The sequence below is a fragment of the Schistocerca americana genome, chromosome 6 (assembly GCF_021461395.2).
Source record: "Schistocerca americana isolate TAMUIC-IGC-003095 chromosome 6, iqSchAmer2.1, whole genome shotgun sequence".
Classification (NCBI taxonomy): domain Eukaryota; kingdom Metazoa; phylum Arthropoda; class Insecta; order Orthoptera; family Acrididae; genus Schistocerca; species Schistocerca americana.
In genome coordinates, this window is record NC_060124.1 from 343,117,388 (window position 1) to 343,131,389 (window position 14,002).

The 14,002-nt window shown below is 41.9% G+C and overlaps 1 protein-coding gene across 1 annotated transcript in view; it reads right to left on the reverse strand.

Moving 5' to 3' along the window:
- LOC124620136 (skin secretory protein xP2-like) overlaps positions 1-14,002 on the reverse strand; it is a 174,210-nt gene that overhangs the window by 9,341 nt on the left and 150,867 nt on the right. The window contains exon 3 of the mRNA XM_047146807.1: positions 9,868-9,966. Coding sequence (XP_047002763.1) covers positions 9,868-9,966 — 99 coding nt within the window. The remainder of the gene's footprint in view (positions 1-9,867; positions 9,967-14,002) is intronic.

Sequence of the window (14,002 nt, forward strand, 5' to 3'; positions counted from 1 at the left end):
AGACTGAAGCGCCTAGAACCGCTCGGCCACACCGGCCGGCGCCACAAAATTGCAACGAAATGCAGGAAGACCGGCAGAGGACCGATGCTTAGTGCAGAGAACGGCATTTGACCCTCAACATAAACAAATGTGACGTATTACGTGTACATAGAAAGAACCATTATTGTATAATCACACGAATGCAAAACAATCACTATTAGATTTGCCTTACGTAAAATATCTAGGAGTATGCGTACGGACCCGTGGTAAGTGGAACGACCACATAAAAATAATCGCAGAAAGGGCAGTTACCAGATTGAGAGTCATTTGTATGCATAGCTTGCAAAAGGAACTTGAAATTAAAATTGGAGGGATTAGAGTCGGTACAGAGACTTATTGGCAATAGTTCTTCCTGCGAATCACTGGCGACTGAAACAGGAAAAGGGGGGAAGTAACAGACAGTCGTACGCTAAGTACCCTCCATCACACACGGAAATTTGGTTGCGGATGATAGATGTAGATTTAGATACAGGAGCAATGACAGTGCAATCTCCAGGGGCACAAAACTTTTATACCGTACTCTTAAAGTTTGGAAAAGAGTCCTTGAATAACGCCTCAGCCATCTTATCTTGTCAATAGAAATTTAGTTTGGATTCACAACATAAATGGAAATACGCAACCAATTGATGCAATAATACTATAGTTCAATTCTTTTATCTTGGCGGCTCGTGCATCCCCGCCCAGACGCTGGAGATTGCTGCGTTGCCAGTTGCACACGACGCACGCGCCAATAGAAGCAGCGCCATAGTATAGCATAGTTCGCAAGCTTACGTGTAGGGGGGAGCGCGCAGTTCATGAAGTAAAGCCGCCACGGCCGCATTAACACTTTCGCTGCTACAAAGACGTGCTCCCTGCATTCCGCGCTGTGGGCGATTTTGTCACTGCACTGCTCGCCTGTGCAGACACATTGTGTTCCGACTGCTTTGACACTCTTTATCATTCGATTCCACAAAAACTATTTGGCTCAAAAATTAGATTTTTACCTATCTTATTGACTGATACCTTCCCCCCATAAATGACGTAATTTTGTTTCGATGTTCAACGCAGTTATTATGCAGCATTAAATATAGTAAACCTTTGCACGAAATTTTGAAGAGTTTGCAGAGGTAAAAGTCTATAGAGTATACTTTCCATACGGTCATTTTAGTTGCCACAATGGTGAGAATGAAATGTGGGCAAGATACCTATATATTTCATTTCATTTAAGTACCACATAAGTGTCGTATGTAATATTGAGAAATATTCCACCTTTCGCGACTGTAACAAAAGTTTTACTTAAACTGGGCACGTTTGGCTTTATTTTAAAACACTTCAATCAATCAAAAGGAAGTAGACAAAATACATTAAACAAAACTGTGGAGTTACAAAAACATTAGGACTTGAATATACCGTCTATCAGTGAAGTGCTCTGAGCTATGTCAAATATAATTTTTGTATGTGGCACACACAAACATCATTTATTTGCTAAAACACTGAAATGCCAACACAAACGTTGAATATTGTGTTACCGCAGCACAAAACTACGAAAGGTGACTTGGCAATGGAGGAGACAAAATACTGTCCACTGAAGATGCTTCAAAAGAGATAAACGCGTCTGGTCCAAATAAGTCGCTTATTACAGTTGCAGAAGAGGAATATGTTTCAGTACCATTGGTAAAACTGCGACTGTGGAAGAAAAATAAGAAAGAGAACATGAGTACCATTGTGTATGTGCCATACCTTTCCTTGATTGAAGTCCTTTAAAATAAAGCCAAACGCGCCGTGTGTAAATAATACTTTTATTACAGTCGCGAAAGACGGAATATTTCTCAATATTACATACGACACCTATGTCGAACTTAAATTAAATGAGATATTGTTATACAGTAAATTTTATATGAAATTTAGGTATCTTGTCCACATTTTATTCTCAACATTGTGGCAACTAAAATCGACCATACGGAAAGTATACGCTATGGACTTATACCTCTGCAAACTCTTCAAAATTTCGTGCACACATCAAAACAAAATTAAGTCGTTTATGGGGGGAAGGTATCAGGCAAGAAGACGTGTAAAAATCAAATTTTTTGGCAAAATAGTTTTTGTGAAATCGAATGATAAGTGTGTCAAAGCAGTGGGAACACCATGTGTCTGCACAGGCGAGAAGTGCAGTGATGACAAAATCGCGCACAGCGCGGAATGCGGGGAGCACGTGTCTGCAGCAGCGAAAAAGTTAATGAAGAGGCTTGGCACTAGAAATTTCATTCAAACGAATAAAATTCGTGAAGTAAGGCACTCCAATATTGTTTTTAAATAAAGAAAATATTACGTACTGCACAAGGTTTGAACTCATAACCTTTCACTTGGTAGCCCAACACCTTAACCGTTCCGCTACCTCAGCTCATCAAACAGTGTAGCTCCATAAGGACTCTAACACCTCACGCAACTACTTATAAACACTGTTGGTATGACTATGAATTACTCACGCTTCGTCGAAGTACAGTAGGAAATAAACAATTACCGCTGTTCTTTATTGCGAAAAAGCAGTTCGTGAGATTGAAACAAACACCTTTCCTTGCTATCGCCTGAATTAGGAGTCTTATTGCTTGTTTGGTTTAATTAATTAATAGAATATGAAGCAATTGGTATAAAGAATGCTTTTTCCAAACTTTCTGTAAAAGAAAGTCTGCTATCAAGACATTGCTTTTGTTCTATAACTTTATTTATGACTGAACGTTTCTAAAACTGAAGACACTCGTCCGTGCTCTGCACTGCTGTCGAGATCTGGCAACGTCGTTCTCTGTTCATTGGCTGACTGTGTTTTGTGACGTCAGATGCGCAGAACGAACCTAAATTCGGCCGCCAAGATATATGACGCGCACTTTAGTAATGGAAAAACCTGGAGGAAACAAGCAAAATCTCTGGTTGGTCTTTATAGATCTAGAAACGGTTTCTGATCAAGTTTCACGGACATTAAATGGCAAGCACTACGTACACATCAAGGGCTGCGGTACTATAAACTAATCATTATGGACATTTACAACAATTTCCAAGCTAGTGTCAGAAGTCCTGCATTCATATCAAAACGCTTTGATGTTAATCCACGTGTGCATCAGAAATCTCCATCAATCTACAGTCCTTTAATGTCGTCATGAATTGTGTAACCACAGAGGAACAGGGGTTGGACAAAAATGCGTGAAAACTGCGAGAAATGCATGCTTGAACATAAATGGAGACGCTAGCCAAGCCTTCAAGTTGCGCTGCTGTGTTTGACCTCGAACGGCACCTGTGAAATGTCCTCAATATGTTGCAAGTATCAGTTGTGGTCAGAACACTGTTCTGTTTAGTTGGGAGTGCATTACGTCGGAGCTAAGTGACTTCGAATGTAGGGAAAGTGTTGGTTCTCGTGTGATGGATGCTGCCATAACGACAGTAGCCGAACTGTTTCGCGTTTCAAGAAATATCATATCGAAGATTTATAGCGCCTACAGAGAAAGCGGAAAAACATCATTCGCTAAGTCGCAACGTGGACAAAAGTGTGTGCTGAATGATGACAGACGGTCACAGAAGACGACCGTAACGAAAAATAATAGGGACCGCCCACTGTGGCCGAACGGTTCTAGGCTCTTCAGTCTGAAACCGCGTGACCGCTACGGTCGTAGGTTCGAATCCTTCCTCGGGCATGGATGTGTGTGACGTCCTTAGGTTAGTTAGGTTTAAGTAGTTCTAAGTTCTAGGGGACTGATGACCTCAGATGTTAAGTCGCATAGTGCTCAGAGCCATTTGAACCGTTTGAAACCTTGATGACGTCACACTTCGAAGAGCTGAAATTTTTTATATCTGGGATCGGTAATATCAGAGCAAGAAATAGTTCAAGCAGACATAACACATAGAATACCATCGCATGGGACAAGTGTCTTATCCTGTCAGTGTTTCCAGTGACGCAAAAATGCCCATACAAGCCAAAGGCAAAATTTATAAAACTGCTGTAAGACCAGCACTATTGTATGGCAGTGAATTCTGGGCGTCAGAAATGAGTGCGAAGCAGAAGCTTCATACAACAGAAATTACAACTAACGGAGGAATAGCGCCGGAAAGACAAAGTGCGCAGTGAAATCATAAGGCTCAGATGGCATGGTGACGTGACACGAACACGTGAACATCATCTCGTGAGAATTGCCTTGCCATGGCCAAAAAAGATAAACGGATAAGAAGACCTCAGACGACCTGGTTGACGATTTTCCGCAGTAGTATGAAGAAGCTCAGCATTAGCGAAGATGACGCCTGCTAGCAGGATTGATGCTGCTGCCTGCTGCCGCGCTGAGTAACTGGAAAAGGCGAGGACAAAGAGAAGTCTCTTTCACGAAAGGAACGAAAGAAAAGCAAAAATCTTACACTAACGTGCAGACATGCATTGCATGCTCGAAGAGCGCTGTGTAAAAATATCCTGAAATAGGAACAGAGCAGAAAGTCCTGTCAGGACTGTTATACCAAAGCATCAGGTATCTTTTCTAATGGCAGGATTATGCTAGTCTTTCTGTTCAATGAGATTTGAGGTAGTTAACGATACATATATCGTGGAAACCCTTGCAGATACACTCGAACCCGGCGAAACATGGGTGGCGTCTGTACTCCAGAGGAGTGGCTAGCCAAAGGCGAGTGTTCCGGGTTAAAATTAGCCCCATATTTGGATCTCCAGCTGAGAGCTATATTAATGTCACAAAATCCTAAATAAAATCAGAGAACCAGTGCTTTCAAATACACACATATAATTGTCATTCGCTAATGTGAGACGAGACATCGACAGAAATAGAACAGGAATTAGGAAAAATTAACTGGAGCATTGTTGGCTTAAGTAAAGTACGTCGTAAAAGTGAAAACTGCCTTTGACGGAATTTGGGAAATATCTTCTATTACTGAAACTTCCTGGCAGATTAAAACTGTGTGCCCGACCGACACTCGAACTCGGAACCTTTGCCTTTCGCGGGCAAGTGCTCTACCAACTGAGCTACCGAAGCACGACTCACGCCCGGTACTCACAGCTTTACTTCTGCCAGTACCTCGTCTCCTACCTTCCAAACTTTACAGACGCTCTCCTGCGAACCTAGCAGAACTAGCACTCCTGAAAGAAAGGATAATGCGGAGACATGGCTTAGCCACAGCCTGGGAGATGTTTCCAGAATGAGATTTTCACTCTGCAGCGGAGTGTGCGCTGATATGAAACTTCCTGGAAGATTAAAACTGTGTGCCCGACCGAGACTCGAACTCGGAACCCTTGCCTTTCGCGGGCAAGTGCTCTACCAACTGAGCTACCGAAGCACGACTCACGGCCGGTACTCACAGCTTTGCTTCTGCCAGTACCTCGTCTCCTACCTTCCAAACTTTACAGACGCTCTCCTGCGAACCTAGCAGAACTAGCACTCCTGAAAGAAAGGATAATGCGGAGACATGGCTTAGCCACAGCGTGGGGGATGTGGCTATTACTGTGGTAAACCAAATGGAAAACTAAATGCAATCAAGCTTTTAGGGAACAAAATCATATTAGACAAAATAGTAGTATTAAAATGAACTGCAAGCTTAGTAGCGAGTTTGGTCGTCAAAATATCACGAAGTTATAAAATCCAGATAGTTCAAACATATGCACTTACTTCTAGTCATCCCGATGAAGAGATAGATTCCTTCTATGATTGCCTGAAAGAAACCTAAGAAAAAGGGAGAAATTGCTCTTATAAATTTGTGATTTATAATAGAACAGGCCTATGCTAAAGTCTTGTACAACACATTTAAAACCTCCATAGCGTGTGTGAATGTAGTTGAAGAAATCGATGAATTTTCCATCGAAATGGGTTAATGCAAGGTAACTATTTATCTCCAGAACTATTTTCAGTAGTGCTCGACAAAGAAAAGTCTACATTGGATCGGAAAACAGAGGGAACCCAAATTCAGGGAAAGAGATCAAATAGTCTGGGGTTTGCTGATGATAATGTTCTATCTGCAGATAATATAGAAGAACTTGAAGTACTGTTTAGTGTACTTGCGTTAGTCTGCTCTTAAGTTGGCCTAAAAATAGATTCTGATAGAATCAAGATCATGATGAATGAATGGACAGCCAAGGGAAATACAGGGTGATTCAAAAAGAATACCACAACTTTAAAAATGTGTATTTAATGAAAGAAACATAATATAACCTTCTGTTATACATCATTACAAAGAGTATTTAAAAAGGTTTTTTTTTCACTCAAAAACAAGTTCAGAGATGTTCAATATGGCCCCCTCCAGAGACTCGAGCAATATCAACCCGATACTCCAAATCGTTCCACACTCTCTGTAGCATATCAGGCGTAACAGTTTGGATAGCTGCTGTTATTTCTCGTTTCAAATCATCAATGGTGGCTGGGAGAGGTGGCCGAAACACCATATCCTTAACATACCCCCATAAGAAAAAATCGCAGGGGGTAAGTCAGGGCTTCTTGGAGGCCAGTGATGAAGTGCTCTGTCTCGGCCGTCCAGAACTTTTCCCTTTGCACAAACACCCATTCTCTGTAAACTGTTTATACCAACGTTTAATACACCACCTATCAGGAGGTTTAACACCATACTTCGTTCGAAATGCACGCTGAACAACTGTCGTCGATTCACTTCTGCCGTACTCAATAACACAAAAAGCTTTCTGTTGAGCGGTCGCCATCTTAGCATCAACTAACGCTGACGCCTAGTCAACAGCGCCTCAAGCGAACAAATGTACAACTAAATGAAACTTTATAGCTCCCTTAATTCGCCGACAGATAGTGGTTAGCTCTGCCTTTTGTCGTTGCAGAGTTTTAAATTCCTAAAGTTGTGGTATTCTTTTTGAATCACCCTGTATATCTGCTGGAAGTACGCAAGTGAAAAGGGTGCACAGAATATGCCAATCTGGGTCAGCTGCTAAATACGAAAGGAGACCAAAAACTTGGAAGATACTCATCAATTCTGAAGTCTAAGATGTCCGCAGAGCTGTAGAAAACAGTTTTTCATCAATGTATACTGTCAGTATTAACTTATGGCTGAGAGACGTGGACATTGATTGAATTAATTGTTAGTAGACTAACAGCAGCCAGAAGAGGAATGGAAAGATCAATGTTGAGCTACACAAAGAAAGAATGAAAGCAGTTGATATCAAACAGACAGCAAAGGTCAGTGACAAAGTGGAAAGAGTGAATGCCCTTGAAATGATCGTGGGCTGGTCACGTCGTTCGAAGGAAAGATGGCAGGTGGCCAAAACAAATGTTAGATTAGAGTCGAATTTACCAAAAAAGGCGAAAGGGAAGACGACCGGAGAGATGGTACAGTGACTTATGAAAGATATTGAAGTGGCAACGGGAAGCTCAAGACCGGCAGGAATGGAAGAACCTGCAGAGACCCTATGCTGTCAGCCGACTCAAAAAGGCGACGTCACCAAGTGATCGAAATCATCAAGTGATCGGACTGGCTGATGATTATGTATATATATAGAAAAGGGCAGTACTGGAGTTGTGCAGACATTACTCAAAGGACGGACGCACTGAGACATATAGTGAATATTTACTCTTCAAAACTGGTGACGATTAAAGCAAACTCACTCAGTAATACTCTGTAAACATAATGCATCAAAGGAGGGAGTGGCTCTGAGCACTATGGGACTCAACATCTGTGGTCATAAGTCCCCTAGAACTGAGAACTACTTAAACCTAACTAACTTAAGGACAACACACACATCCATGCCCGAGGCAGGATTCGAACCTGCGACCGTAGCAGTCGCGCGGTTCCTGGCTGAGCGCCTAGAACCGCTAGACCACCGCGGCCGGCAAAGGAGGGAGAAATGCCACATTATCTGTGATTTATACAACTTGTCACCAGACATATACAGTATCCGCTCCAAGATGCGCTGCTATGAAGGTCACTCCACTTAGACGTTCAACTGACGATGGCATACTACCCGAAACAAGCTTGCAATGAAGAAATACGACTAGCACAAGGTAAATAAAATATTTTGTATGTAACTGGGAAAAATTTATGCATAAGTGTGCCGTGAATGTTACAATTCACGATTCTCTGTGGATTATTTGTGGTATATCACAGACTGCGAATAGCATTGTAGTTGAAACATTCACCACTGATCTTGAAGAGACTCACTGTTGTACTTATCGAGCAAGCGGATTGTTCACTGCAATGTAATTTTACGGCAACAAAGGGCTCAAGCAGGTACATTAACACTTCGATACGAAAATCTATCAATTTACAAATCTGTACAAGTGTAACTTGAACAAGGTTTTTTTATTGTCTTCATGCTATTCACTGTACTAATTATTTATTTAATATTCTAGTTATTATTTGGGTAACAGACGCCAGTAACTGGGCAACTATGGTTGCATGAATCACTGGATCACATAGTGATAAGCGGCACGAGAATCTTTTGCAAAAATACAAAAAATTACTTAAATATTCAGTGTCTGTACTCATAAAATTAGTTTTATGGTAGTTTCCTATCAGTTTTGTCATGCCTACTTCTTTGCCGGTGCCCACTCTTAAAAATGATTTGTATGATACAAGAAAGAAATCATAAACGTTGACATAACCAACATCAACAAATTCCTCAGCGACTGACATAGGGTCCACTACACATACAAAAATAGCTGCTCTGGTATCGTATGTTTGTAGACTTATTACCATACATTAGTTTACCTACTCACTAGGTAGGAAAAAATAACTCCCTGTACCACCGTCACTAATAGCGTTCAGTCTTCCAAGTAAGATACAACTAGCTTAACAGCAAGCACCGTATTGATTAAACCTAAGGAGGTTAATAAAATATTTTTGTTAAACTGAAATAATTTGTTTGTGACGGTCGTTATATATGGTGGGAACAATGAAACATCCCGTAAATAGTACTGCATTCCTTTGTTTGGGGTGAGATCTGTGCCAGTTAGAGGCAACAGGGCAAAGTAAATGTTACATTTGCTACAATTTATATAAAACATTTCAGTTTTTTTGAATAACTTGGACATCGAATAAGAGTTCCAATAACATGTAGCTAACAGTTCAACGAGGACTAAAAGTTTATTACAAAATCCTGTGCATACGGCCAGTATCAACAGGTGAAGAACTTGCTGAAAGTCTTAAGGAAATTCAGCGAGGAGCCGTAACCACGAGTACGTAATATGAGGTGATTTCGGTTTGCGCGCTGTCAACTTGTAAAACTACTTTCTCGTCGTATGGGCTAAGGTAAATCATGACAAATTGTTCTGCTAATGTAGTTTAAGCATTATCTGAGACTGCTAATGAGACAAAGACATAATGACTGCAGTGCAGAGTTAGTTAATACGCGCTTGATAATCAGGTATGAGTAACGTACATGTTACGACCAAATATCTAATGTTGCAAAAGTGCAAATGAATGGTCGAAGGGTGTCCTGCAGGAACTGCACACTCAGAAGAACACTGTCCCAGATCCTTCGTGTGTATGGGGGAGTTTAAAGTAGACTGGAGTAGTAGTGAGAATTTGGATCAAGGAGGGAGGCATGCCAGAGTAATCCACGCAGTTGTGCAAACCGCTATAGCAAGGTGGCTTTGTGGCTAGCACACCTGCCTAATCAGTAGGAGGCCCTTGTTCGATTCCTGGCCTTGGTACAAACACAGACTTCAGTCTATATACATGAAATCAAACTCTAATTCTTAGTTACGTCTGGACTCTAGTGTATTCACGGTGTAGCGTTTCATTTTGTCATTCTTGTTCATTTCCATTCATATAAATATATACTTATTCTACTACTACAGGCCAACCATCCGGGCGGCCAGTGCGTGATGTATGAACAGCCTCTGCATATAGGCATACCTTCATCTTGTCAAAGCCGAGGCTGCTCCTGCGGAAGGAGATGAAGCTGCCAGACCGCTGGAAGGCCCTGGAGGCTGGCCGCACGCGCATCAGGCTCTCCTGTAACAACACAGAAACCTTTGCTCATTTCCATCACAAGATCATCTATATTTCTGTGCAAAAAGTGAAAAATATCTCGTCACTGTACGTCTCGTTTCCATCACCCACAACATCTTCCAATCAGTCTGTTGCTTAATGTACAGTTGACTACTTATGTGAAGGGAAAAAGAGAAAACCATAAATAAATACTGATAAATGAAAGAGCTGACAAAACCTATGTCTACATCTACGTGATTACTCTGCTATTCACAATAAAGTGCCTGGCAGAGGGTTCAATGAACCACCTTCAAGCTTTCTCTCTACCGTACCACTCTCGAACGGCGCGCGGGAAAAATAAGCACTTAAATTTTTCTGTACGAGCTGTGATTTCCCTTATTTTATCGTGGTGATCATTTTTCCCTATGTAAGTGAGTGCCAACGGAATGTTTTCGCAATCGGAGGAGAAAATTGGTGATTGAAATTTCATGAGGATATCCCGTCGTAACGAAAAACGCCTTTGTTTTAATGATAGCCACTCCAATTCACGTATCATGTCTGTGGCACTATCTCCCCTACTTCGCAGTAATACATAACGACCTGTCCTTCTTTGTGCTTTCGATGTCATCCGTCAGTCCAATCTGATGCGGATCCCACACCACACAGCAATACTCCAGAATAGGGCAGACAAATGTGGTGTAAGCAGACCTGTTGAACCTTCTAAGTGTTCTGCCAATGAATCGTAGTCTTTGGTTGGCTCTGCCCATAACATTACTTATGTGATCGTTCCACGATGTGGAAAATACGAGGGTTGCCCAGAAAGTAATTGTGGTGTGCGTACTGTAAGACCTTCAGTACACACACCATCAGATTATTTGACTTGTCGCTCTAACGAAGTAGGAGAGTGTCAGCAGTATGTCTCGTGGTCTTATCGTGGCGTGTTTATCTTCTGCCGTTAGGTTAGACGATAGAAATGCCACTTGCACGCTTACAGTAGCAGATTTACGGTGACCAACTTTAAACAGAACTTGATTAATTTTCACACACATTTATTAAAATAATAACAAGCGTAAAAATTACTTAACTTGGTTCTGGATGCTATTTACAATTGACAGTCTGAAGTTCCTTTGGTATTGGTACGTTAATCTTATTCTCACATATATCTCTGATACTTGACAACAGTGTCTATACATTTATCTTCGTGGCTATGTACAGGAATATGGTAATCTTATTAGGTGCAGACTGGAACTTGACTATAGACTGGTACAGACTAATGCAGACTGACTAATCGGAGGTCTGTGCACTCCTTATAATACCTCGCGCGTTCATGTATCACTGCGCGAGTGTGATCCGCGAGGAGAAAAGGTTCTATGTTAGCAGCAATCTCATTGGCTGCGTTACATATTAATACACGGATCGGCGGAAGCAGAATTTGGTCCGTCTCTATGGCAGCGCCATCTCGTAGTGCGGAGATGGACAAGTGCTGCGCCTGCGCTTTTGTGCTTAGCGGGGCGCGCTCTAGTGGGAAAGTTGTGTACGCGCTGACTACGCGGAACTATTTACACAACAGTAATGCACCGCATTTTTTCTCAGCTGAAAACAATGCTAGAAATGCGAAGCGTTACGTGTGTATTATTTGAAGTCTCCTGAGTGAGCACGCCAAGTTTCTGCCACTTCCAATAGACAGCGTAGCTGCAGGACAGTTTCAAAATGGCGTCTGTAGGTGATGTAAGTTACAAGGAACTTTCCATCATTGAATTTCTCACTGCAGAGAAGGAAACTGTGAAGAATATTCACAAACGCCTGTGCAAAGTCTATGGAGCATTTGCTGTCAACAGAAGTAGTTAGTCGCTGAGCGCGTAGGGAAACGATCATCAGAAGGAGGTTCGGCGGAGCTCCACCATTTGCAGCGATCGGGTCGCACCTGACATGTTGCAGCTAGCTGATGATATCATTCGCGAGGACAGACGCATTACGACTCGGCAGTTAGCAGACAATTTGAGGACGAGGAGGAGGTGATTCACACAGTGAAGCACTGGCTCTGCCACCAGGACAAGGATTTGTACCGACAGGTCATCCTCGCCCTTGTTTCGCGCTGGAGGAGGGCCTCAGAGCGGGATGGAGATTACATGGAAAAATAAGGTGTGTAGATAAAACACCATTCTTTCGTGAGTGTAATTCTCGTTATGTTCAATAGAGATTTGTTGAAGAAAAAATGCGGTACATTACTTTCTGGGTGACCCTCGTACAACACAGTGTAATTCCATAATCCATCCACAATAACTGTTACAACTAAACCATATAACACAGCCGAATTTGAAACTTATGTCTAAAGAACAGGAAGTTTTGAAAATTCTGTTTTTACTAGTATGAGTACTGCTCACAACTACAAAGGGAGAGTGCTTTAAATATATCCTTGGAAGTAAATACGTATTAAGATATGAGCTATTTTCATTTGTGCTGAAAACAGTAAGTGCTCAGTACTCATTAATGCACGCTGCCTTCCTGTTCATTGCTCATTTGTTGTATTTTGTCTGGGAAGATGCAAATCCTTGAGCGATCGATGTGTGGGCAGCAATCGTAGCTGAATGACTTTTAGGGCTATATATTTCTCCAAGAAGTTAATAGGTGCATACTGTTTCTCGCCGATTTCTAACTTCACTAGTGGACAACATTTCGCATGAAGGAAGAAAATAGACATGGATTATGCACGATGAGGCAACACCTCTTTAACATCTTGTATGACAGTACTGCGTACGAGGGCTGCTCAGTTAAGAACGATCATAGTTGTTTTGACAACATACTTTTACTCATACCCATAAATTTGTTGGTCCTTCTCAAACCAGTCTCCTTTGGATGCGATGCAGTTGTCCCAGCCTTTCTGCCAGCCTGCAAAGACATGCTGGAACACATTTTTTGAAAGGTTCTTCAGAATCTCCTCTGCAATCTTAACTACTGCTTCTGGTGATAGGAAATACGAGGGTAATCCCAAAAGTAAGGTCTCCTATGTTTTTATAAGTGCATAGACCTCGTTATTTCTACAATGGTTTACATCTGTTTACAGCTTGAACATTCAGCTATTTTTCGACATAATCACCATTTCTGTCGATGCATTTTTGTAGACGCTGTGGCAGTTTTTGTATGCCCATGTCATACCAGCTCGCCGCCATGCTGTTCAGAAAGTTATGAACCTCTTCTTTCACCTCGTCGTCGAAGCTGAATCGCTTTCCGGCCAAATGTTCATTTAACCCAGGGAACAGGTGATAGTCACTGGGCGCCAAGTCAGGACTATAGCGTGGGTGGGTGATTATGTTCCACTGAAACTGTTGCAGGAGAGCAACGGTTTGCCGAGCGATGTGTGGGCGACCGTCTTCATGGAGAATGTGTACGCCCTTGCTCAACATTCCTCCTCTCCGGGTCTGAATTGCCCGTTTGAGTTTTGTCAGAGTCTCACAGTACCTGTCAGCGTTAACTGTGGTCCCAGCGATTCTGCTCCGACGACGATGTGAAAGAAGAGGTTCATAACTTTCTGAACAGCATGGCGGTGAGCTGGTATGACATGGGCATACAAAAACTGCCACAGCATCTACAAAAATGCATCGACAGAAACGGTTATTATGTCGAAAAATAGCTAGATGTTCAAGCTGTAAACAGATGTAAACCACTGTAGAAATAAACAGGTCTATGTACTTATCAAAAAAAAAATAGGAGACCTTACTTTTGGGATTACTCTCGTACCATGTTCCTTCAGAATAGGAAACAGAAGTCACACACAGATAAACCCGGGCAATAAAGAGGGTGAGATATGCACTTCACATTGATTTTTGGAAGATATTCAGTAACAACATTTGCAATATGCAACTGTACGTGCATCCAGCCTGTTTTAGGGATATGTTGTCTTTTGGCACTGATATTGACCTACAAGGTTTCTAGGGCATCCCTGCAAGTATTTTCCAGTTACTGATGTGTGTGCAGATACAACATGATGATAAAGCATTCCAGGAACATCACCTGCACGCGAATGTCCTTTTGTACGGCAATCAGCAGTCTTGGAACCCAA